This window comes from Pristiophorus japonicus, chromosome 18 (genome assembly GCF_044704955.1).
Source record: "Pristiophorus japonicus isolate sPriJap1 chromosome 18, sPriJap1.hap1, whole genome shotgun sequence".
NCBI lineage: Eukaryota > Metazoa > Chordata > Chondrichthyes > Pristiophoridae > Pristiophorus > Pristiophorus japonicus.
In genome coordinates, this window is record NC_091994.1 from 91,347,470 (window position 1) to 91,374,268 (window position 26,799).

Here is a 26,799-nt window from a genome sequence, read left to right on the forward strand (position 1 = left end):
AGATACATAGATTTCTAGAAACAAAAGGCATCAAGTGGTATGGGGGAAAAGCGGGAATATAGTGTTGAGATAGAGGATCAGCCATGATCATATTGAATGGCGGTGCAGACTCGAAGGGCCGAATGGCTGCTATTTTCTATATTTCTATAAGAAATAGGAGCAGGAGTAGGCCCTACGGCCCCTCGAGCCTGCTCTGCCATTCAATAAGATCATGGCTGATCATCGGCCTCAACTCCACTTTCCCACCCGATCTCCATATCCCTTGATTCCCCCTAGACTCCAAAAATCTATCTATCGCAGCCTTGAATATATTCAGGGACTCAGCATCCACAGCCCTCTGGGGCAGAGAATTCCAAAGATTCACAACCTTCCGAGTGAAGAACTTCCTCCTCACCTCTCTGTGCCATTGGAGTTATGACATATGACGTCACAAGGTATGTCCGTTAGTCTCCATTGTTGCCAAGGAGATGGGGCATTTAAAATGTAAACGCTTGACGTTTCCCTACAGCAAATCAATCACAGGGCTAAATCGCTTATTCACAAACAGGCCAATTGTATTTTTTTAAAGATTTAAAAACCTTCAGCTGGCTCTCTAACTCTGGAAGCAAGGCCCCACAGCCAGTGTGCTCTCCTCCCTACCCGAGGTGTGAGGACTACTTGCGCTTCCAATCATGGGGGTGCCTGACTGACATTTGCCCCTGAGCCGGGGGGGGCAACCAATGGGCAGGCGGGAGTGCACACGATGGCAGAGTGGAACCAGAGGACATTCAGGGCTAGGATTCAGACGACAGAGGGTGATTCAATTACTGTTGTTAAACAAATTTGCAAATAGTATTTTAAGTTACACTTCTGAAAGTAAATTGCCAGAGTTTTACATTGAAGGGGACAGTAAGGAACGACTGACGCTGGCCTTCCATCTCTGTGGCCGCTGTTTTGGAAGTGGAAGCCAACATCCAACTTGCTGCAAATGTAGTGAGTTCTGTTATTTAGCTGATGGACATTTACTTGTTAGTGAGACAGAGATCTCGGGCTGGCTCCCGATAGATTAGTTGAATCAGTGCAATAAACAGTCTGACAATAGTAGAATGAATCCAAAACACACATCAGTTCTGACAGGTAGATCTCCCGCTCAGGCCTGAGTTAAAATTATAGTCGGGTCTCGATGATGTCATCAGGCCGCAACATGCATATGTAAAGATCATCAAAGGCGGTCCCTCGAAGCGAGGATGACTTGCTTCCACGCCAAAAAAGGATGAGTTCACAGGTGTTTCAATGAAGGACCTAATATTCCAGGTCCCAAGCTAAATCTTGAAGTGTGGAAGATGCCTGTGCGTGGATTTTTTTAGCGTGTGGTGGCCGTTGCACACCAGCCACCACACGGGCTTGACAGAGCTAGGTCGTGGTCCAGTGGCAAAGGTTAACCAAGACGCCTGGAGACCTGCTCTGCTGCACGGACCTAGTGTGTACACATAGCGCAGTGTGGGCTGGCCCGTGCTGCCCCTGGGCCCTCGCTTCTTCTGGCCCTGAACTCGTGCCTCTCTGGGCCCCGATCACATCCCTCTACAGTCTCTCACCGCTCTTTCGCCCCGACCTCGCCGCTCCTGCTGTACCTGCCCACGCTCCAATCACAGACCTGGACCTTGATGACGTCACTCTTCGCTGCCGTCGCCCTCCTGCACCAGCTCGCGCTGCACCTTGCCGTGGTACGCCGCCACGCTGCCCATGGCCGCCGCTCCTTTTATGGCCCCGACCTGCCGCTGATGGTCTCTCGCAGGTCGGGGCCACCACGCCGTGGTATGTAAAGAAGGACCCTGTTGGCTTTGGGTGCCTGTCCTTGCTGCCCGCTCAGGAGAGCAGCTTCAAATTGCAGATGTTGCAATCATGGCGGCTTTCGGGCAGGTAGGAGCCAGGATGATTTGAATTGCCTGCCTGCCAGGTTTCTGCTGAGCGAGTGGGGTTAAAATCGCCCCCTATATGTTAGGCCTGCAATACCGTGAAGCAATCTGTGCAGCTGCATATTTATTTTCATTTTGTCAGCACAGTTTCTACAGGTTGCAGCATTCTTCATCGAACATAAACCGGTAACTATAATGTGCAAAACCTGTAGATGTGTTCCAGCCAGATCCTGTCAGGATCCACTAACTCGCTCACTCTGTATCTTTGACTCATTTATCCAGAAGCCACATTAGTGCAGAATAAACGTTCTTATCGCCAATATAAGATTATTAGTGATCTGTGCAGTAAAAAGCAGAGCAAACAACTTCCTCGCACTAAAAGTGGTTTATTTATATATTGAAACTGCTACATAAAAATCTCATTGTTTTTTTAAAGTGGAAAGTGTCTATGTATCAGCAAACGCCAGGATTAATCGCACCAGACATTGTCACATGGCAGAATGGAGACCAGTTGCATTAAACACTTACAGTTCTTTTCAATAATTGCTTTAATGGGACTTTTTCAGCATACAAGAACATTGACAGTTTCACTTTCTAGAAATCGGTCTTATAGATAAATCTATGCAATGAAATGCAATATATTGGATAGCACTCACCTAGTATGGCCAACAGGTTTTTTTTTGCTTTCAGATCTGATCGTCCTCGGCTTTGCACTAACTTCAGTGAATTGAATTTGTTTTGAAAATCGTGGACCCGTGCAGTCAGCAGGAATCAAGTCTCAAGTACATTCACTCCACTCCTCAGACGGCAACTTCCCCCCGCACATTTCAGCAGTGACAAATGATTTCCATCGCAGTCTGTCTCCCCAACAGATGGAAAGTGCAGAAAACAGATCGCTTTGAAGTTGGCAACTGAACAAACTACCACCGAACAGCAGTGCAGGTTCAACATAAAAATAGCTCTTGGACCACAGCAACCTAGTCCGTTTGGTGCACTTAATTTCCTGTTAAGCAAATAGATTGTTCATCACAAAATCCTACTCAACTATCACAATTAGAATTAAACGACTTATATCTTGGTTTTAAACTGTATCGGTGACAATATCAATAGATTCTTATAGGTCCAAGCCCCTGTGACCTTGTAATATTGCTTTCATGAGAACAGTTAAGATGATGGTAAGCGTTTATCTCTTTTGATTGTAGAGTATTACTGACCTTCAGTTGTGTTATTGGTAATTCAGTTGAAAACGTAATTTTGTGTCACAGAATCATGATTCTGAATCACAAATCACAGAACCATGAAAACATAATTTGAAGTCACTGAATCAGGTTTTGACAGGGTAGATGCAGGGAGGATGGTTCCTCTGGCTGGGGAGTCTAGAACCAGAGGTCACAGTCTCAGGATAAGGAGTTGGCCATTTAGGACTGAGATGAGAAACTTCTTCACTCAGAGGGTGGTGAATCTTTGGACTTCTCTACCCCAGAGGGTTGTGGAGGCTCAGTCGTTGAGTATATTCAAGACTGAGATTGATAGATTTTTAAATATTAAGGGAATCAAGAGATGTGGGGATAGTGCAGGAAAGTGGAGTTGAGGTAGAAGATCAGCCATGATATTACTGAATGGCGGAGCAGGCTCAAGGGGCCGAATGGCCGACTCCTGCTCCTAATTCTTATGTCCTGATGATGTTGCTACTCTTTTACAATCTGAATAATTGGACTGCCTGAGAATGTGAGTGGGAAAACTCACAACAAAAACCATGGGAAATTTTAGCAACAGGAAAGGACATCAGTTCGTTAAAACTGGCCCTTTTTGATGCATTATTCATGTCATAGAAACATAGAAAATAGGTGCAGGAATAGGAATAGGTGCCATTCAAGAAGATCATGGCTGATCACTCCCTCAGTACCCCTTTCCTGCTTTATCTCCATACCCTTTGATCCCCTTAGCCGTAAGGGCCATATCTAACTCCCTCTTGAATATATCCAATGAACTGGCATCAACAACTCTCTGCGACAGGGAATGCCACAGGTTAACAACTCTCTGAGTGAAGAAGTTTCTCCTCATCTCAGTCTTAAATGGCTTACCCCTTATCCTAAGATTGTGTCCTCTGGTTCTGGACTTCCCCAACATCGGGAACATTCTTCTCGCATCTAACCTGTCCAGTCCCGTCAGAATCTTATACGTTTCTATGAGATCCCCTCTCATCCTTCTAAACTCCAGTGAATACAGGCCCAGTCGATCCAGTCTCTCCTCATATGACAGTCCAGCCATCCCTGAAATCAGTCTGGTGAACCTCCACTGCACTCCCTCAATAGCAAGAACATCCTTCCTCAGATTAGGAGACCAAAACTGAACACAAAATTCCAGGTGAGGCCTCACCAAGGCCCTGAACAACTGCAGTACGACCTCCCTGCTCCTATACTCAAATCCCCTAGCTACGAAGGCCAACATATCATTTGCCTTCTTCACCGTCTGCTGTACCTGCATGCCAACTTTCAATGGCTAATGAACCATGACACCCAGGTCTCGTTGCACCTCCCCTTTTCCTAATCTGCCGCCATTCAGATAATATTCTGCCTTCGTGTTTTTGCCCCCAAAATGGATAACCTCACATTTATCCACATTATACTGCATCTGCCATGCATTTGCCCACTCACCTAACCTGTCCAAGTCACCCTGCAGCCTCTTAGCGTCCTCCTCACAGCTCACACCGCCACCCAGTTTAGTGTCATCTGCAAACTTGGAGATATTACACTCAATTCCTTCATCTAAATCATTAATGTATATTGTAAAGAGCTGGGGTCCCAGCACTGAGTCCTGCGGCACTCCACTAGTCACTGCCTGCCATTCTGAAAAGGACTCGTTTATCCCGACTCGCTGCTTCCTGTCTGCCAACCAGTTCTCTATCCACATCAGTACATTATCCCCAATACCATGCGCTTTGATTTTGCACACCAATCTCTTGTGTGGGACATTGTCAAAAGCCTTTTGAAAGTCCAAATACACCACATCCACTGGTTCTCCCTTGTCCACTCTGCTAGTTACATCCTCAAAAAATTACAGAAGATTCGTCAAGCATGATTTCCCTTTCATAAATCCATGCTGACTTGGACCGATCCTGTCACTGCTTTCCAAATGCGCTGTTATTTCATCCTTAATGATTGATTCCAACATTTTCCCCAGTACTGATGTCAGGCTAACCGGTCTATAATTACCCGTTTTCTCTCTCCCTCCTTTTTTAAAAAGTAGTGTTACATTAGCTACCCTCCAGTCCATAGGAACTGATCCAGAGTCGATAGACTGTTGGAAAATGATCACCAATGCATCCACTATTTCTTGAGCCACTTCCTTAAGTACTTTGGAATGCAGACTATCAGGCCCCAGGGATTTATCGGCCTTCAATCCCATCAATTTCCCTAACACAATTTCCCGCCTAATAAGAATATCCTTCAGTTCCTCCTTCTCACTAGACCCACTGTCCCCTAGTACATTCGGAAGGTTATTTGTGTCTTCCCTCGTGAAGACAGAACCGAAGTATTTGTTCAATTGGTCTGCCATTTCTTTGTTCCCCATTATAAATTCACCTGAATCCGACTGCAAGGGACCTACTTTTGTCTTCCCTAATCTTTTTTTCTTCACATATCTCCCTCAATCCTTTCTCCCAGAACATATCCACTGCCTCTTAACCACAGTGATACTGTCCAGTTCAGTATTGTCCCTGGTAACAAGTCTTTGGGGGATTTTGCTTCTCGTTCCTAACTCTGATTTTTAACTTGAGTTCTCTTTTACCATAGTGAACAATTTGCCGAGATCAACTTTATCAGTTCCTTTCATAATCGTGAAAACTTCATCACGGTAAAGAGATGTCCACCTCCTTAATATTGATAGGAAAAGTTTCCGGCCACATTCTATAACAGCTCACAAAATCTGACCATTGCAATGTAAATCCGTTTGGGTCTCACACTGTTCTTTGCTCTCAACACAATCTTCCAGTGCCCAGTTCTCTAAAACCCAGAATCTGCCCCACTGCTCTAACGGCCAGGACCATGCTCCTGTACTGCTGAACCCCAACATAAAGACCTAGGGGTTTAAATAAGTAAATCTCTGAAAATCCAGAGTGTGGGTAAATAATGGCACTGAGATCAAGGACAGAGAGGTCTCAGAGGAAACAAGCGATCGGGAAATTGGAGGCCTGGTACAGCTCAGGTTTGTACTAAATTTCTGCAGCTCATTTTTCTTTTATTCACTTACTCACTGGCAACAAGACATACACTGAAGAAAGAATCCAGTGCATTCAGCACAACTTAAATTTGAAAAGTTGTCTGCAAGGCACCATTTTATCTTGTGCTACTCATCTCTTTCTCTAAGTGAACCACGTGAAGCAGAGATGGGGGCCAGGAACCTGGAGTTAAGTTTTCCATCGCAGTGTGCATCATCCCACACTCAAACTTTGCAATAGCACCAGCTCAGGTGCACCCAGCACAGGGGGATGTGGTGAACGAGAGTGTACCAAGTAGCACGGGAGGTGCAGAAACTTGCTGTTCTGAAACAGAGGTTGCAAAAAGTCATGTAGCATGCGTCATGGTATGAAGATGCAGGAGACTTTGGCCAGGTTATATTGTAGCACACCCCTGATCTGTGTCTACATTATCATACCAATAACCTGCTCACCGATGCTCAGTTTGGGTTCCACCAGGACCACTTGGCTCCAGAGGTCATTACAGCCTTGGTCCAAACATGGACAAAAGAGCTGAGTTACAGATGTGAGGTGAGAGTGACTGCCCTTGACATCAAGGCAGCATTTAACCGAGTGTGACATCAAGGAGCCCTAGTAAAACTGAAGTCAATGGGAATCAGGGGAAAACCCTCTACTGGCTGGAGTCATACCTAGCACAAGGGAAGATGGTTGTGGTGATTGGAGGTCAATCATCACAGCCTGAGGACATCGCGGCAGGAGTTCCTCAGGGCAGTATCCTAGGCCCAACTATTTTCAGTTGCTTCATCAATGACCTTCCCTCCATCATAAGGTCAGAAGTGGGGATGTTCGCTGATGACTGCACAGTGTTCAGTGCCATTCACAACTCCTCAGATAATGCATGCAGTAAGACCTGGACGACATTCAGGCTTGGGCTGATAAGTGGCAAGTAACATTTGTGTCACACAAGTCCCAGGCAATGACCATCTCCAACAAGTGACAGTCTAACCACCGTCCCTTGACATTCAACGGCATTACCATCACCAAATCCCCCACCATCAACATCCTGGGGGGTCACCATTGACCAGAAAATTAACTGAACCAGCCACATAAATACCGTGACAAGAAGAGCAGGTCAGAGGCTGGGTATTCTGCGGCGGGTGTCTCACCTCCTGACTCCCCAAAGCTTTCCACCATCTACAAGGCACAAGTCAGGACTGTGATGGAATACTCTCCACTTGCCTGGATGAGTGCAGCTCCAACAACACTCAAGAGGCTTGACACCATCCAGGACAAAAGCAGCCCATTTGATTGGCACCCCATCCACCATCTTCAACATTCACTCCCTCCATCACTGGCGCACCGTGGCTGCAGTGTGTACCATCTACAAGATGCCCTGCAGCAACTCGCCAAGGCTACTTCGACAGCACCTCCCAAACCCGTGACCTCTACCACCTAGGAGGACAAGGGCAGCAGGCACATGGGAACACCATCACCTCCAAGCTCCTCTGCAAGTTACACACCATCCTGACTTGGAAATATCACCGTTCCTTCATCGTTGCTGGGGTCAAAATCCTGGAACTCCCTCCCTAACAGCACTGTGGGAGTTCTCAAGGGCAATTAGGGATGGGCAATAAATGCGGGCCTTGCCAGCGACACCCACATCCCAGGAACAATTTTTTTTTTAAATGCCTATGGTATGTTTGATCATGACCTTGGTAAACTGCCCTTGTAGGATTACGCGTCAGGACAGCAGAGGGTAGCATTGCTCTCCAGCAACATCACCCCTGCTGCCTGGGAAATGGGACTGATCTACATGACCATACCAAGATGGTCACAGACCAGCAACACATTGATGAGGTGATAGCCCCTACAGTCCATAATTGTATGTAGGAACACACAAGGATATATAGGTGTAAATAACATGCTCTCAGGCTATTGCCAGTTGGTGGTACGCCAGTGCAACCTTCGGCCGCCTGAGGAAAAGAGTGTTCGAAGACCAGGCCCTCAAATCTACCACCAAGCTCATGGTCTACAGGGCTGTAGTAATACACGCCCTCCTGTATGGCTCAGAGACATGGACCATGTACAGTAGACACCGCAAGTTGCTGGATGTTGCCGCAAGATCCTACAAATCCCCTGGGAGGACAGATGCACCAACATTAGCGCCCTCGACCAGGCCAACATCCCCAGCATTGAAGCACTGACCACACTTGATCAGCTCCACTGGGCAGGCCACATTGTCCGCATGCCAGACACGAGGCTCCCAAGGCAGGCGCCTCTACTCAGAACTCTTTCACAGCAAATGAGGCAAAGGTGGGCAGAGGAAACGTTACAAGGACACCCTCAAAGCCTCCCTGATAAAGTGCAACATCCTCACCGACACCTGGGAGTCCCTGGCCAAAGACCAGTCTGCTCTAAGTGGAGAAAGTGCATCCGGGAGGGCGCTGAGCACCTTGAGTCTCATCGCCGAGAGCATGCAGAAATCAAGCGCAAGCAGTAGAAAGAGCGTGCGGCAAATCTGTCCCACCCACCCACCCTTTCCTGCAACAACTATCTGTCCCACCTGTGACAGAGACTATGGTTCACATATTGGACTGTTCAGCCACCTAAGGACTCATTTTAAAAGTGGAAGCAGGTCTTCCTCGATTCTGAGGGACTGCCTATGACGATGATGGTGGGGAAAGTAGTGAAGTTGCAAGCTCTGGCAATATTACAGCAGGCCTGCTTGATACTGTGCACAGCAGATTGATGGATGTTGCCGATATACCCCATGGCAGCTCGGGAATGAGCCTGGGGTATAAAAGTCTAGGGATGAAGTTACCTTCATAGCCATTGACATACCACATCAAACCTGGGGTTTGGGCTTGCTTACAGCATGTGGTACAAATCAATCACAGCCTCCCTGGTGAATCTTAGTCTGCACACTCACTGTTCCTCAGACAAGTTCACGCAAATCCCCCTTTGTCTTACAGGTTGGGGAAGTAATGATGGATGACTGAAATCCTCTTCCTGGAATAATCTGACATGTCTGGCATCCTCCATTCCTACTTCACTTCTTGCTCCAAATAGCATAAATAGCAGCACCATTGTTTCAAATAATATGTTGACAGCAAAGAATTGGGAGAGCCTAAACCCCGGTGTTGAAAAGCCTCCTTAACACCAGAGATAGCTCGACTCTCCAAGGAAGAAAAAATCCACTAAAGAGAGTTGAAAATAAGATGTAATTTTGCAAACTGTCCTTTAAAATAAGTTTGTTTTCAAAGGTGCAGCATAGAAACCCTGGACACCCAAGTTATACTGATAAAATTAACACGGTCTGCTTCTCACATAAAGGCGAGAAAATATCGCTGATGTCCAAATGACATCACATCTGCTGCTTCAACATATTGAAATTACATTCTCATCTGCCTCTGGTGACACCTTCCTGCCAGCCATACTGCAACTGTATGTCATGGATGGAGTTCCAGGATATGATGTCCACTCTTATCTCTGGTCAATTGAGTGCCGATGATGTCTATTGATGGGGTGCAACCAAGCTGATCCACCGTAGGAAGGATATATTGGCCTTGGAGGTTGTGCAGCGTAGGTTTACCAGAATGATACCCGGACTTCAAGGGTTAAGTTACCAGGAGAGATTACTCAAATTAGGGTTGTATTCCCTAGAATTAGAAGGTTAAAGGGTGATCTGATCGAAGTTTTCAGGATATTAAGGGGAACAAGGGACAAACATAGAAAATAGGTGCAGGAATAGGACATTTGGCCCTTCGAGCCTGCACCGCCATTCAATATGACCATGGCTGATCATGCAACTTCAGTACCCCACTCCCGCCTTCTCTCCATACCTCCTGATCCCCTTAGCCGTAAGGGCCACATCTAACTCTCTTTTGAATATATCCAACGGGTAGATAGAGAGAAACTATTCCCGCTGGTTGGGGATTCTAGGACTGGGGGCATAATCTAAAAATTAGAGCCAGATCATTCACGAGTGAAATTAGGAAACATTTCTACATACAAAGGGAGGTAGAAGTTTGGAACTTTCTTCCGCAAATGGCAATTGATGCTAGATCAATTGTTAAATTTAAATCGGAGATTGATAGCTTTTTATTAACCAAAGGTGTTAAGGGATATGGGCCAAAGGCGGGCATAGGGAGTTAGGTCACAGATCAGCCATGATCTCATTGACTGGCAGAACAGGCTCGAAGGGCTGAATGGCCTCTTCCTGTGTAACAGGCTCGAGAGGCTGAATGGCCTCTTCCTGTTTCTGTGTGACAGGCTCGAGGGGCTGAATGGCCTCCTCCTGCTCCTATGTAACAGGCTCGAGAGGCTGAATGGCCTCTTCCTGTTTCTGTGTAACAGGCTCGAGGGGCTGAATGGCCTCCTCCTGTTCCTATAATATATTGTCTTTCCTCAGGCTGTTAACTAATGAGTTCTTTTGTGAAAACAAAATACAAATTAGATTTTAAAAGCTTCTCAAACAAACACAAAGGCTTTGGTTATAATGATCTGTGTTTTATTGATAAAAAATGTAACTATCAAACTCATCACAGTTGTGCTAGCTATCTAGATCCAGCGTGTAAGGAAGCTGTTTTGAACTAACTCCTCTCCACATGCTATATTAATAACTTGGATGAAGGGACTGAGTGTAATGTAGCCAAATTTGCTGATGATACAAAGATGGGTAGGAAAGAAAATTGTGAGGACACAAAAAATCTGCAAAGGGTTATAGACAGGCTAAGTGAGTGGACAAAAATTGGCAAATGGAGTATAATGTGGGAAAATGTGAGATTATCCACATTCGCAGAAATAATAGAAGAACAAATTATAATTTAAATGGAGAAAAAGTACAGAGAGACCTGGGGGTTCTTGTGCATGAAATACAAAGTTAGCATGCAGGTATAGCAAGTAATCAGGAAGGCCAATGGAATGTTGGTCTTTATTGCAAGGGCGATAGAGTATAAAAGCAGAGAAGTCCTGCTACAACTGTACAGGGTATTGGTGAGGCCAGTTTTGGTCTCCGTATTTAAGGAAGGATATACTTACATTGGAGGCTGTTCAGAGAAGGTTTACTCGGTTGATTCCGGAGATGAGGGGGTTGACTTATGAGGATAGGTTGAGTAGGTTGGGCCTCTACTCATTGGAGTTCAGAAGAATGAGACGTGATCTTATTGAAACCTAGAAGATAATGAAGGGGCTCGACAAGGTGAATGCAGAGAGGATATTTCCACTCATAGGGGAAACTAAAATTAGGGGACATAGTCTTAGAATAAGGAGTCGCCCATTTAAAACTGAGATGAGGGGAAATTTCTTCTCTCAGAGGGTTGTAAATCTATGGAATTCTCTGCCCCAGAGAGCTGTGGAGGCTGGGACATTGAATATATTTAAGGCAGAGATAGACACATTTTTGAGCGATAAGGGAGTCAAGGGTTATGGGAAGCGGGCAGGGAGGTCGAGCTGAATCCATGATCAGATCAGCCATGATCTTATTGAATGGCGGAGCAGGCTCGAGGGGCCAAAAGGCCTTCTCCTGTTCCTAGTTCTTATGTCCTTACTTCGCCACGTTACGCATTCTCCCTTCTCATCGCCACCATCCTGAGTCCTCACCCAAGCATGATCCAAACCCAAAGATTCAAAACGGCCCAAATATCCCCCATTACTCATTCCTCTATCACAAGTACCCACTTCCCCTGAATACTGAATACCCAAACTACTTACTACCCCATCAAACTGCTCACTTCCCCAGTGTCCTGGTCTGTAAACCCAGCGGCTCTCTCAAACAACATATCCTCCCACTTACTCCGAGCAATGCTGCAGAAAATCCGCTCGTCTATAAAACGCAGCGTCCTCGAGCGTCACGCAAGAAATACCACAGGACATCAAACAAAAGCTGCCTGTTTTTGTCGAACCGTGCGATAGTGTCATTATAGTGGAACAATTAGTGTGTGTCTGTCAGTGTAAGAGCCAGTGAGGTAAGAGGAAATGGACTGTGGTCACAAATGCGCTTGAGCAGTTACCAATATGCAATGTTGCAGGTGCCTTTTCCACAACTATATCACCTCTGCAATCCTGTGGGACATGAGTGGCAGAGATGACAGGCAGAGACGTCAACCCCACTGGGGGCAACAATGGTATCATTATGTGCTCTCCTTTTTGTCATCCTCCTGCCCCCCACACCAGAATGCTTTATCACTTTCCAGATCCTGTCTGCATTCCTTGCTCCATACCTGCCTCACTGCCCTCACCTTAATGCGAACCTTGTGCCATTTATGCTTTCAGATAACCAGCCAGCAGATGTAGATCCTGCACCCCACCACCCCCCCCACAGAGATTATGGAGGAAGAGGAAGAGCAGGAGGCGGAGGAGCCAAGCACTGTGTCACTGCTTCTCTCACCCACTGGCACCAGCTCAGAGACTGGCACTATGCGTTCGTCAGAGGTTGGGTTATTCGAGGGGTCACACTGGGTGATGCACCGGGGCCCAGCGGGCTGCAGCAGGGTCAAGGGGGAAAGGGAATCTCGGGAGCCATCTTTCCGGAGGGCAAGTTCGCGTGCGAGTTCTGCTGCACAGGACTCAGGTGAGGACCTCGATGGGGAGGCATTCACACAAAGGGTGATGGCCATGCACTCGGACATGATAGGTGCAATGGCAAGGGTGCCCGAGAGCCTGTCAGAGGTGGTTAAGGAGCATGGAGGAGTCCACCTCCAGCATTGCACAGAGCTCTGTGCACACCATGGAGTCGATCATTTCCAGTCTGCAGACGATGGTGGACTCCCAGAGACCGTGCGGATTCAGACCTCATGACGTGTGTCATGGGCAACATGGCAGCTTCCATTGCAGAACAGGCAGAAGCAACTTAATGTCTGAGTGCTGTAATGCAGACAATGGTTGGAAGCTCAGACTGCTCTCGTGCAGTCTCAAGATGATGCCACGCAGTGTCTTGGTGCTGTCATGCAGTCAGTGAGTGCTGCCATGGAGTCTCAGACTGCTCTCGTGCAGTCTCAGCTGGAGACCACGCATGGTCTGACTGCTGGCATCGCCGCTGGGTCCACCACAGTCGACCAGGGGTCTCACGGTGTCGCAGCAGGCCACTAAACTGTGCTGCAGCAGATTGGTGGAGATGCTGAGGTGCTGCCCCGGGGGAGTGGCACTGGGTCAGTGGAGAAGGAACCTGCTGTCCTCTCTCAGGATTACAGCATTCCTGATCCCACCACTGCCACTCCGCCATTGCTCTTGTCACTGCCTGTCACCCAGCCAACCCAGACTGCTGCTGCCCGGCCTGAGGTGGTGCAGGTTACAACCGGGCCTTCCAGGCCCAGAGCTGGTCGAGGGCATCCTGCAAGGCCATCTGGTGCGGCTATGCCTGGTGGCAATGGCTGTGCCCTAGTGATGGCCAGGTTGTTTAAGGGATTATGGGGAGCAGGCAGGGAAGTGGACCTGAGTCCGTGATCAGATCAGCCATGATCATATTAAATGGCGGAGCTGGCTCGAGGGGCCGTATAGAAACATAGAAGATAGGTGCAGGAGTAGGCCATTCGGCCCTTCGAGCCTGCACCGCCATTCAATATGATCATTCACCTCAGTACCCCACCCCAGCCTTCTCTCCATACCCCCTGATCCCTTTGGCCTACTCCTGCTCCTATTTCTTATGTTCTTATGTTGTGCCATTTAAATGTAAGCCAAAATTTCTGAAGAGCATTTGTTTTTTCTTCCTTCACTGAAGCTTGCAATTGCTTTAAACATCTGACCCCGATATAGAGCTACTCCCTACATGGTCTCCTTCCTCTTGGACTGATCTAATCCACCCAAAGACAGAACATAAACAGCCCGTTTCTACCCGGGGCTGTCCTTGTTCTACTCATCAGACTTGCCTCCCGAGGGCCAACAGCATCTGTTCCTCGCTCATTATCTTCAAGTTGATCAAATGCTGCAAAAATATCTCCCCAACACCAAGAGTAATCAGCACAAATTCAAAATCCAAGCTTACAGGTTACACTTCATCTCTAACCCGTTCCACAGGTAACTCGCCTATCTCCTGGTTCCATGGACCATCCATATAGTTATCCATATAGCCTCCAATCCTGTTCCTAACTACCTGTTCATCCAGATTTTAAAAATTAAGCTGGGAATGTATATTGTAGATCCATTAATCCCTGGGGTTATAAACACACCTCGAGTCTTATCGTCAAGAGCATGCAGAAACCAAGTGCAGGCAGCGGAAAGAGCGTGCGGCAAACCAGTCCCACCCATCCCTTCCCTCAATGGCTATCTGTCCCACCTGTGACAGAGACTGTGGTTCTCGTATTGGACTGTTCAGTCACCTAAGAACTCATTTTCAGAGTGGAAGCAAGTCTTCCTCGATTCAGAGGGACTGCCTATGATGATGAAACACAGAGAGACAGTGTTGTACAGAATAAGATGATTCCCAGGAAGTTGGGACAATGGAAATAGCACGTCAAGAGGTACTTGAGGACGAGTAGCTTACAGGGTACAGGCACGTAGCGGGGGTGGGGTGGAGGTGGGGATGGGAGATGAGGGGGTTGCTAAACATGACTGTGATTTCAAAGAGCCGACATGGGCAGGACGGGCTGAATGGCCTCCTCCTGTGCTGTGATTTTCGGTGGTCTCCAAGGTTCATAAAACAGTGTCCTTCATCCAACATTGTTGTTTCTCCAGAATCTGTGACACATCCAGGAGTGTTTACGCAACATAAACAAGTCTTCGCACAACTAAGCCGATCCATTCTTGATATTAATTGCCATTTGCTACAACAGACTATGGAGCCGGAAGTTTGTTCCACGACACTTCACTGAACCCGCTGACCCGTCCACAATCACTGAATTTTGCTTTCTTCCACCTCAAGATCTGTAAAGCAAAACAAAAGGCAGCTTTTTACGGTTGTCATGACAATTCACAATTAAGCCTCTGGGAGCCTTCAAGATTCGGTTGCTAAAGAAACACAGCCATTGACATCTGTTTAAGACTCACAGCTGTAACATCTGGCGTGCATAACAGCGCAAGGACTGTTGGCAAGCTCAACCTCTTTTAACATGCAAGACAAATATGCTTTGCACATGAACACTGCTGAGTTTGTTGTCTAATCAGCGGTTTCAATTGAAGAGGTTATGAGCAAACCGCTTAATATGAACCTTGCATCCAGTATGTAGAAGGCACAATATAACATCTTAAACCTAGCTATCCCTACCCTCAAAACGTCAGTATAATTTGTAGGATGGTGCTTAAACAAATTAGAGAACCTGCAAATAAAATAATTCCTGTCATGACAACAATGCCCTCTGCTTTGGGAAAGCACCAAATACGGTCCAGCATTGACCAATGGCAGACCCTCACTCCGGGGCAGCGGTTACCTGAATGTTGACGCTTCCATCACTGTTCTGTAACATTCACTGTATTAAATTGCTTCAGTTAGATTTTGCCCATTAAAAAGTATTTCTCTGTCCTCTTCGGCCAGCACTGACACTTACTGGGGTCCTGTTCCACAGAAACTGACATTGACCATTGCTGGGGTCCTGTTCCACAGAAACTGACATTGACCATTGCTGGGGTCCTGTTCCACAGAAACTCACACTGACCATTGCTGCGATCCTGTCCACAGTTGCCTGCTGACCTTTAGTACCTCGCCCAAGCAGAAATTCTTCAATTATGAGCTTAGATACTGAGGTCTCAGCAGCTACTCGAACACAGGGCATCACAGCTGAGCCTGATCTCCTTCCCCCAGATGCGTTGGTTACCTCTAGACTTGACTATTCCAACACTCTCCTGGCCGGCCTCCCATCTTCCACCCTACATAAGCTTGAGCTCATCCAAAGCTCGGCTGCCCATGTCCTAACTCGCACCAAGTCCCGCTCATCCATCACCCCTGTGCTCGCCGACCTACATTGGCTCCCAGTCCGACAACGCCTCAATTTAAAAACCCTCATCCGTGATTTCATATCCCTCCATGGCCTCGCCTCTCCCTATCTCTGTAATCTCCTCCAGCCCCACAACCCTCCGAGATCTCTGCGCTCCTCCAATTCTGGCCTCTTGCACATCCCCGATTTTAATCGCTCCACCATTGGTGACTGTGCCTTCAGCTGCCTAGGCCCCAAGCTCTGGAATTCCCTCCCTAAATCTCTGCAACTCTCTACTTCTCTCTCCCTGTAAGATGCTCCTTAAGGCTTACTTCTTTGACCAAGCTTTCGTTCACCAACCCCAATATCTCATGTGACTCGGTGTCAAATTTTGTTTGGTGACGCTCCTGTGAAGTACTCTGGGACATTTTACTACATTAAAGGCGCTATATAAATGTAAGTTAGTGATGTTGTAGGAGTATCCGGGAGCGTGGTGTATGTGTGTCTATATGAATATCTGTCTATGTGTGTGCTTATGAGCGTGTGTGTGTGTTTGTATGTGCATGTGAATGTATGTGTGAGTGTAAGTGTGTGTTTATGTGAGTGTTTGTTTGTGTGTGTGTCTGTATATGTGCATGACGATGCAATGTGTACGTGTGAGTATCAGTGTATGTTTATGTATGCGTGAGTGAGCATGTGTATCGTGTGTAACAGTGTTTGTGTATATATCTTATGTCTGAACATGTGAGTGTGTCTGTACAAGTGTGTGTGCCTGTATGTGTATGTGTGTGTGCCTGTGAGTGTGTATGTGTGTGTGAGTGTGTCTGTGAGAGTGTGCCTGTATATGTGTGGGTATGTTTGTGCCTGTGAGTGTGTATATGTGTGTGTGAGTGTGTCTGTGAGAGTGTGCCTGTATATGTGTGGGTATGTTTGTGCCTGTGAGTGTGTATATGTGTGTGTGAGTGTGTCTGTATGTGTGTGTGAGTGTGCCTGTATATGTGTGTGTATGTTTGTGCCTGTATATGTGTGTATATGTGTGTGTGAGTGTGTCTGTATGTGTGTGTGTGCCTGTATATGTGTGTGTATGTTTGTGCCTGTGAGTATGTATATGTGTGTGTATGTGTGTGTGTGCCTGAACATGTTTATTGTGCTAAGATTTCTCTTGTGTACAAAAATAAGAAGTCACACAACAATCACCGTTTTGACTTTCTAGCTTCTTACCCTTTTCATCATATTCCACATTCTTCAGAAACAGGCCGCCCGGTGGTGCTATAATGTTCTGTGGATAGGCCCGAGAATCCCGCATTTCCAACAGATCTGCTATATGCCTGGGCGTTAGCTTGCCCTGACCAACAGCCACCAGAGCTCCTGTCATTCTCCGCACCTGCAACAAAAATAGGTGGAACGAAACGTTCTGCCATTACAAGCTTTCACATTTTAAGAACACCATCACAGTGGAACATTATCAGCTCCATTTTATTTTTTTGGTTAAGATAGCTTTCCTTCCGCCTGCTGCACTGGCTCTTGTACCAGATACTGTCTCTGGTCATCGGCCTGTTTGAATGCTTCCTTCAGTACTGTAACCAGCCACTAGGGAGCAGAGTAGAGCAGCCCGAGGCAACCCTTCATCCCAATAACAACAACTTGTATTTATATAGCACCTTTAACGTAGTGAAACGTTCCAAGATGCTTCACATGAGTATTATGGAATAAAAATTTGACACCGAGCCGCATAAGTAAAAATTAGTGCAGGTGACCAAAAGAGATAGGTTTTAAGGAGCGTCTTAAAGGAGGAAAGAGAGGTAGAGAGTTAGAGAGGTTTAGGCAGGGAGTTCCAGAGCTTAGGGCCTTGGCAACAGAAGGCATGGCCACCAATGGTTGAGCGATTACAATCAGAGATGCTCAGGAGGGCAGAATTAGAGGGGCGCAGACATCTCGGAGGGGGGAGTTGTGGGGCTGGAGGAGATTACAGAGATCGGGAGGGGTGAGGCCATGGAGGGATTTGAAAATAAGGATGAGAATTTTGAAATCGAGGCGCTGCTTAACCGGGAGCCAATGTAGGTCAGCGAGTACAGGGGTGATGGGTGAGCGGGACTTGGTGCGAATTAGGACACAGACAGCCGGGTTTCGGATCACCTCTAGTTTACGTAGGGTAGAATGTGGGAGGCCAGCCAAGAGTGTGTTGGAATAGTCACGTCGAGAGGTAGAGGCCTCCAAAAGGTGAGATTACAGCAATAGTTAAATGGGACATTCCACCACGTGTCATCCAGCGGCAAACTGAAGCACTCAGTGCTGGGCTAGTAACAGCAGTGACACGAGTATACTCCCTCACACCCTCATGTAATGTAATGTAGGAGCTCTCTGTCCCGTGCGAGCTTCTAGTTATTATGAAGTTATCTGTAAAAGTCAACAGAAATGGAAACTAAAACAGCAAAAAACAAAAAGAGGTTGGTGGTAATTCCTATAAAGTGTACACATTCTCAGAAGGAGACTCCATGTGAATGCCACGGGGTGGCCAGGTGGTGGAGGGTGAGTGGGACATGGATCAATGATGCAGGTTTATCCCACTTCCCGTTGAAAATGAGAGTTTTTGTAAATAAAGCAGCCAGCAGTACTGCAGCAATGGCACTCATGGCGGCCAGCAGAGCACTGGGATAGCCAAGTCTAGAAGGCACGGATGAGGGTTTCAGCAGCAGATGAGCTGAGGCAGGGGGCAAAGTGTGGCAATGTTTTGGAGGTGGAAATAGATCTTGGTGATCGGGTGGTGATCGGGAGCTCACCTCAGGGTCAGATAGGACGCCAAGGTTGCGAAGTGTCTGGCTGAGCTTCAGACAGTTGGCAGGGAGAGGGATGGAATCGGTGGCTGGGGAACGGAGTTTGTGGCAGGGACCAAAGACAATGGCTTCGACCGTCCCAATATTTATCTGCTGAATGAGCAACAATGAAGCATCAGTATTACAGAATAAACAAATTCAAGAGAAAACAACGCCAGGCTAACCTCTTGTGAACTGTAAAACCACAACGTTACAGCAGGTCTGACTATTCTCTTCCATTTCTTGTCTTAGTAACCTTTAGCGACAGATAGGCCACCAAATTTCACGTGAGTAGGAGGTTCATTAGGTCTTGTAGCTAAGATCAGTGCATATGGGTTTATCCAACGGAAATGTTTGTATTGCATTGTGCTCAAAAATATCTGTGTCTACGTGCTGACTGTGCTCAAAAATGTGTGTGTGTGGGTGTGGGTGTGGGTGTGTGAGTGTGAGTGTGAGTGTGAGTGTGAGTGTGAGTGTGAGTGAGGGTGTGGGGGTGTGGGTGTGGGTGTGAGTGTGAGTGTGAGTGTGTGTGTGTGTGAGTGTGAGTGTGAGTGTGGGTGTGTGGGTGTGTGAGTGTGAGTGTGTGTGGGGGTGTGTGTGGGGGTGTGTGTGTGTGTGTGGGGGGGTGTGTGTGTGGGGGGTGTGTGTGTGTGTGGGGGTGTGTGTGTGTGTGTGGGGGGGTGTGTGTGTGGGGGGGTGTGTGTGTGTGGGGGTGTGTGTGTGTGTGTGGGGGGGTGTGTGTGTGGGGGTGTGTGTGTGTGTGTGTGTGTGGGGGTGTGTGTGGGGGTGTGTGTGGGGGTGTGTGTGGGGGTGTGTGTGGGGGTGTGGGTGTGTGTGTGTGTGGGGGTGTGTGTGGGGGTGTGTGTGGGGGTGTGTGTGGGGGTGTGGGGGTGTGTGTGTGTGTGGGGGTGTGTGTGTGTGTGTGTGGGGGCCTCGATGTGTTGGAGAGTGCAGCGTTGGTGTATTCAGGTTTGGTCCATCGGCTCCCAGACACGCTGCGATGAGGAGGTCCCCCACAGGGCGTGAGGGAATATCGGACGGGTGGGACGTGAGGCAGTATCTGAGGGGCGGGAATGTCTGAGGGGCAACATGTGAGGAACTATGTGGGGTGGGATATGAAGGAATATCTTGGCGGCAGATTCTGAGGGAATATCTGAGGAGTGGGCTATCTCGGGGGCGGGATTTGAGGGAATATTTGAGGAGTGGGATGTGAGGGAATATCTGAGGGGCTGGAATCCTGAGGATGTGAAAGGTGCTATATTAATACAAATTCCTTTGTCTAGGGTGTTATTGCTGTTAAGAACATTTTCCATTAGGATAGAGGTTTTGCCACTGATGCAAATCATTGCGTCCAGGTAATTATCATAGAAAAATATGCCCGGGGCCTTCCCAATTTAGTGGCTCAGCTCCACACTGGGACTACAGATATTTACCAAACATACAAGACAGAAATGAAAAATGTGCCTGTCAAGTGAAATTCAGAGTGTGGTCTACGATCCTCAGGGCCTAGAAGGTGTCACAATTTAAACATCACTTCTGTATTGGTACCTTTGTGTCGGATGCAGAATGTATAAGAATGAACTTGCATTTATGTAGAGCCTTTCACATCAATGAAAAGTGGACACTGTTGGAATTTAGACAAATGCTGCAGGCAATTTTGCCACTGCACAGTCCAACAAACAGTAATGACATAAATGACCAGTTACTCTGTTCCTGTTGGTGTTGGTTGAGTAATAAATGTTGCTCAGGACACCAGAGAATCTCCCCCTGCGATTCCTCCAATAGTGTTATAGGATCTTGTACATCCACTTGCACAGGGAAACTTTGCCTCATAAGAAATAGAAGCAGGAGTAGGCAATATCGCCCCTCGAGCCTGCTCCGCCATTCAATAAGATCATGGCTGATTTGATCATGGACTCAGCTCCACTTCCCCGCCCGCTCCCCATAACCCCTTATCGTTTAAGAAACCGTCTATTTCTGTCTTAAATGTATTCAATGTCCCAGCTTCCACAGCTCTCTGAGGCAGCGAATTCCACAGATTTACAACCCTCTGAGAGAAGAAATTTCTCCTCATCTCTGTTTTAAATGGGCGGCCCTTTATTCTAAGATCATGCCCTCTAGTTCTAGTCTCCCCCATCAGTGGAAACATTCTCTCTGCATCCACCTTGTCAAGCCCCCTCATAATCTTATACGTTTCGATAAGATCATCTCTCATTCTTCTGAATTCCAATGAGTAGAGGCCCAACCTACTCAACTTTTCCTCATAAGTCAACTCCCTCATCCCTGGAATCAACCTAGTGAACCTTCTCTGAACTGCCTCCAAAGCAAGTATATCCTTTCGTAAATATGGAAACCAAAACTGCACACAGTATTCCAGGTGTGGCCTCACCAATACCTGTATAGCTGTAGCAAGACTTCCCTGCTTTTATACTCCATCCCCTTTGCAATAAAGGCCAAGATACCATTGGCCTTCCTGATCACTTGCTGTACCTGCATACTATCCTTTTGTGTTTCATACAATCCAATATCTCATCTGAAAGTCAGCACCGATAAACATAAGAAAGGACAGGGAAGGGCTAGCTCACACGTGCTGGCAAATCCACCCCCTTACCCCCGTGGCCATACAATCTCCTGGGAGGGCCAACAAATACGCAGAAAAAAACCTTGACAATTCAGAAAAAAAACTCTCCCCAACCACCAAAGGCAATCAAGCAAGCTCTGGCAGACTGTGGTGACTCATATCACTAGTCCCAGCTAATCTACCTACCATCTATAACACGAGGCGTCTTCACAGGAACCCACGCACCTCTGACATTGCAGCAGCTCCTCAGTACTGCCCTGAAGTGTCAGCTTAGATTTTATACTCAAGTGGCCAGAGTGGAGCTTGAATCTACAACCTTCCAACTCAGAGCCAAGAGCACTTGCATTGCACCAAGGGGATGTCAGGGGAAATGCAGTCGCTGCTCCCCAGTTCTCAGTAAATGTGGTGTAAAAGAAAGACAATTGCAAAACCCACAGTAAAGACTTCTGGGATACTACTCCACGTCCTTTCTGAGTATATTTGTACACAGTGAATACCCATCTTTATGAAAGGTGATTCTTCACCAGTTTGTTTTTGTGCAGAGTTGTGTGTGGAGTGCTACACAATATGATACGCAATGTGATATACACAGTGATACACACAATGTGATATATACAATGTGACATACACAATGTGATACACACAATGCGATATACACAATGTGATATACAATGCGATATACAATGCGATATACACAGTGTGATCTACACAATGTGACATACATAATGTGACATACACAATGTGACATACACAATGTGACATACACAATGTGACATACAATGTGATATACAATGCGGTATACAATGTGATATACAATGACCCTTCAGGCGATGACTACCTCAGAGGAGCAATGCCGTACGAGTGACTGGGTTAGGACAGCCAGCCCAAGTTTAACCCAGTGTTCTTACTGCCATCGGAGAAGGCCTTTCTCCCATGGAACTGAGCTCAGGGGTGAAAACGTATGAATCCATTGTATCATCCAGCTCTCAATCCATTACCCATCATTGTGGCTCCATTGATATCCCCTCTGTAATGTATTTGCTTCATGGATTATTTGCATAAGAATTCATAGCAACACATTGCTATTAAGAACTAGTTGGTTTATTAACAAAGGTTTAACAATCTGACTATCAGTTCATCCACCAGGCTCACAACCACCTGCCTCATCGTGGATCCCCTGAACCCAACTGGTTGGGGTTTTATTGAGTCTTGTGAACATCACGTGACTGGCTAAGCCACTCACAACTCAACAGCTCTACAAACCTGTGAGCATACTCTCAGGTGCATACATTACACCCACCACCAAAATACCCAATATATATGTTTAATAAAATGAAAAGTTAGCCCTGTGCAATCACTGCTTAATCAAACTGTTTCTCAGGTTCAGCCAGCAGAGGGCTCTGTAAGCTTTCTGCCTGCAGTTTTCCTCCAGTGTCTGATGGATGAGCGTGTGTGGTTTGCCCAAGATCACAGCATACGTTAATCACTGTCCACATAACACTGAGCATCTGCTGGGGAAGGTCCGTACACTTCACTACACTCACTATTGGCTACTGTAAATGCACCATCGGAGGGGCAGCTCAGTTCCTGCTGAAGGATTCAACCCGCAGGCCAAGAGCCTTAGTTACTCATTATCCAACCCCAGCCTCAGAAGCAAAGCAAGCTGAATTTGGATGGACTTAGCATGATATAGGACACATGGAGGCTTAGTGTAAAAGGTGTAGCTGTTAGAACCAAAGCATAACAAATGCTATCAACTTCATATTACAGAATGACGTACAGTCGAGAACCAGTTTTCACAGCACAGTCTGCTGTGGACGATACACATGCTCGACACTGTGCTGGGAAACAGTGTCTCTGTAGCTGGTTACACCACAGCAGTATCCCTTCTTTCCCAACTGACATTTTCAGCCGTACTATCCCCTCTGACCTCAAATGAAATTCCCACATCTCCACCACTGTCGCAGCAGCTAAACGATTCTTTTCCTCGCAACAATTCACAAATCTACGAAGCTCCAGTTTGTTTAAGCCTTGATGGGTGCTCCCAAATGTCCTCTCTACTGTCTTTGGCAGGATACCCCGATATCTGATCGGCAATCACTTTCTCACCACCCGCCCCCCCCCCACCCCCGAGAACATGTGATTGCAAGGCTGAGCTCGCACTTGGCTTATTGTGACGTGTATACTGACACACCTTTCATACACTGGGAAGCACCTGGTTAACACCAGTTCCCCATTAACACCGCGCAAATTGTCTGCAGCAACTCGAATCATGAAGGTTAAAATAACAAAACTGAATGAAAAATAAAACAAGGGCACACCCAATGACTCGGTGAGAGTGAACTACTCGTGGGAACTGAGCCATTCGGAGCAGGAAGGCCGTAGATTTGATTGTAGGCTTGTGCTCCGTTAATTGATCTCATTCGGGAATCAATTCCCGCTCACCCATCACCCCTGTGCTCGCTGACCTACAGTGACTTCCGGTCAAGCAATGCCTCGATTTCAAAATTCTCATTACCTTATTTTCAAATTCCTCCATGGCCTCGCCCCTCCCTATCTCTGAAATCTCCTCCAGCTCCACAACCCCCACCGCCCCCCGATATGTCTGCGCTCCTCTAATTTTGCCCTCTTGAGCATCCCCGATTATAATCGCTCAACCACTGGTGGCCGTGCCTTCTGTTGTCTAGGCCCCAAGCTCTGGAACTCACTCCCTAAACCTCTCTCCCTCTCTTTCCTCCTTCAAGACGTTCCTTATAACCTCCCTCTTTGACCAACCTCTTATGCAGCTCGGTGTCAAATTTTTATCTCATAATACAGTGAAGCGCCTTGGGACGTTTCACTACGTTAAAGGCGCTATATAAATACACGTTATTGTTGTTATAGTTGGGGTGCTGCAATTGGTCTCAGTGGCCTTGGCCTGGATGGGGAAACCCAGCCACAAGTCCCGCTTGGGATCCTGCAGGGACACGGGTCACACTTGGCTGTGTTGACCTCCGCAGTGAAACATCCCTCCAAATGATTCTCTGATACATCGCCCAGAGGGTGTCCGGAACGTCAGTGTCCTGTACGTCAGTGTCCAGCACGTCAGTGTCCAGCACGTCAGTGTCCGGAACGTCAGTGTCCAGCCGTCAGTGTCCGGCACGTCAGTGTCCAGTCCGGCCGTCAGTGTCCGGCACGTCAGTGTCCAGCACATCAGTGTCCGGAACGTCAGTGTCCAGTCCGGAACGTCAGTGTCCAGTCCGGCCGTCAGTGTCCAGTCCGGCCGTCAGTGTCCGGCACGTCAGTGTCCAGCACATCAGTGTCCGGAACGTCAGTGTCCAGTCCGGAACGTCAGTGTCCAGTCCGGCCGTCAGTGTCCGGCACGTCAGTGTCCGGCACGTCAGTGTCCAGTCCGGCCGTCAGTGTCCAGTCCGGCCGTCAGTGTCCGGCACGTCAGTGTCCAGCACATCAGTGTCCGGAACGTCAGTGTCCAGTCCGGCCGTCAGTGTCCAGTCCGGCCGTCAGTGTCCGGCACGTCAGTGTCCAGCACATCAGTGTCCGGAACGTCAGTGTCCAGTCCGGCCGTCAGTGTCCAGTCCGGCCGTCAGTGTCCGGAATGTCAGTGTCCAGTCCGGCACGTCAGTGTCCAGCACATCAGTGTCCGGAACGTCAGTGTCCAGTCCGGCCGTCAGTGTCCAGTCCGGCCGTCAGTGTCCGGAATGTCAGTGTCCAGTCCGGCACGTCAGTGTCCGGCACATCAGTGTCCGGCACGTCAGTGTCCAGCACATCAGTGTCCGGAACGTCAGTGTCCAGTCCGGCCGTCAGTGTCCGGCACGTCAGTGTCCAGTCCGGCACGTCAGTGTCCAGCACATCAGTGTCCGGAACGTCAGTGTCCAGTCCGGCCGTCAGTGTCCAGTCCGGCCGTCAGTGTCTAGTCCGGCCGTCAGTGTCCGGAATGTCAGTGTCCAGTCCGGCCGTCAGTGTCCAGTCCGGCCGTCAGTGTCCAGTCCGGCCGTCAGTGTCCGGCACGTCAGTGTCCAGTCCGGCACGTCAGTGTCCGGCACGTCAGTGTCCGGAATGTCAGTGTCCAGTCCGGCCGTCAGTGTCCAGTCTGGCCGTCAGTGTCCAGTCCGGCCGTCAGTGTCCGGCACGTCAGTGTCCAGTCCGGCACGTCAGTGTCCGGCACGTCAGTGTTCGGAACGTCAGTGTCCGGCACGTCAGTGTCCAGTCCGGCCGTCAGTGTCTGGCACGTCAGTGTCCAGTCTGGCCGTCAGTGTCTGGCACGTCAGTGTCCAGCACATCAGTGTCCGGAACGTCAGTGTCCAGTCCGGCACGTCAGTGTCCGGCACGTCAGTGTCCGGCACGTCAGTTTCCGGAACGTCAGTGTCCGGAACGTCAGTTTCCGGCACGTCAGTGTCCGGAACGTCAGTGTCCGGAACGTCAGTGTCCAGTCCGGCACGTCAGTGTCCGGAACGTCAGTGTCCGGAACGTCAGTGTCCAGAGCTCAGCACCTTCAGAAGAGGGGAGAAATAATTGGGAGAAGGGATTAAACATTGCAGTGCAGCTGTATAGTAGTAGGCTCACTAAACTATCACCTCGAATGACCAAACACCAGCCTATTGATTTGAGCTCTTTAAGCCATGGAACTTACCATTCACCTCCTAATGGAACAGCGTGGAAGCCCCGACCTGCGTGAGAACACCAGCGGCAGGTCGGGGCCATAAGAGGAGTGGAGGTGCAGCGGCCCGGGAGCAGCACGAGCTGGTGCAGGAGGGCGACGGCATCAAGTTCCAGGTCGGTGATTGGAGCGTGGGCAGGTACAGCAGGAGCGGAGAGAGACTGTGGAGGGATGTGATCGGGGCCCAGGAGAGGTGTGATTTCGGGGCCAGGGAGCCCAGGGGCAGCACGGACCAGCCCACACTGCGATGTGTGTGCACACCCGGTCTGTGCAGCAGAGCAGGTCTCCAGTCGTCTTGGTTAATCCTTGCCACTGGACCACGACCTCGCTCTGTCAAGCCCGTGTGGTGGCTGGTGTGCAACGGCCACCCCACGTTAAAAAAACCACGCACAGGCATCTTCCACCCTTCAGGATGTAGTTCAGGATCTGGAATATTAGGTCCTTCATTGAAACACCTGTCAACTCATCCTTTTTTGGTGTGGAAGCAAGTCATCCTCGCTTTGAGGGACTGCCTATGATGATGATTCTAATGGTCGACACCATGGACCCAACAGGCAGCCCACTCCCACCTAGCTTTAATATATCAGAACCTCCTTTATCCTCTTGTGCTTTCTGAAAATGATGTCTCCAGAATCTGCAGAACATTCCCTGTGATTGCACAGCTCCCTCGTTAGATGGCCAATGATAATGCAGCTTCCTCGTTAGATGGCCAATGATAATGCAGCTCTGTCCCAGATCTTTGCGTGAGTATTTTGCGAGAATTTTGTGACTTTTTGATATTTCCAGATGATTTATTGGTTTGGAGTGGCA

General features: G+C 48.1%; 1 protein-coding gene across 2 annotated transcripts in view; it reads right to left on the reverse strand.

The window, feature by feature from the left end:
* Nucleotides 1-10,605: 10,605 nt before the first annotated feature.
* pusl1 (pseudouridine synthase like 1) overlaps nucleotides 10,606-26,799 on the reverse strand; it is a 112,634-nt gene continuing 96,440 nt past the window's right edge. For both annotated transcript variants that reach the window (XM_070860336.1, XM_070860335.1), the window contains 2 exons: nucleotides 17,160-17,322; nucleotides 10,606-14,952 (listed from right to left, as the gene is read on the reverse strand). In XM_070860336.1, coding sequence (XP_070716437.1) covers nucleotides 14,921-14,952; nucleotides 17,160-17,322 — 195 coding nt within the window. In that variant the 3' untranslated portion in view covers nucleotides 10,606-14,920. The remainder of the gene's footprint in view (nucleotides 14,953-17,159; nucleotides 17,323-26,799) is intronic.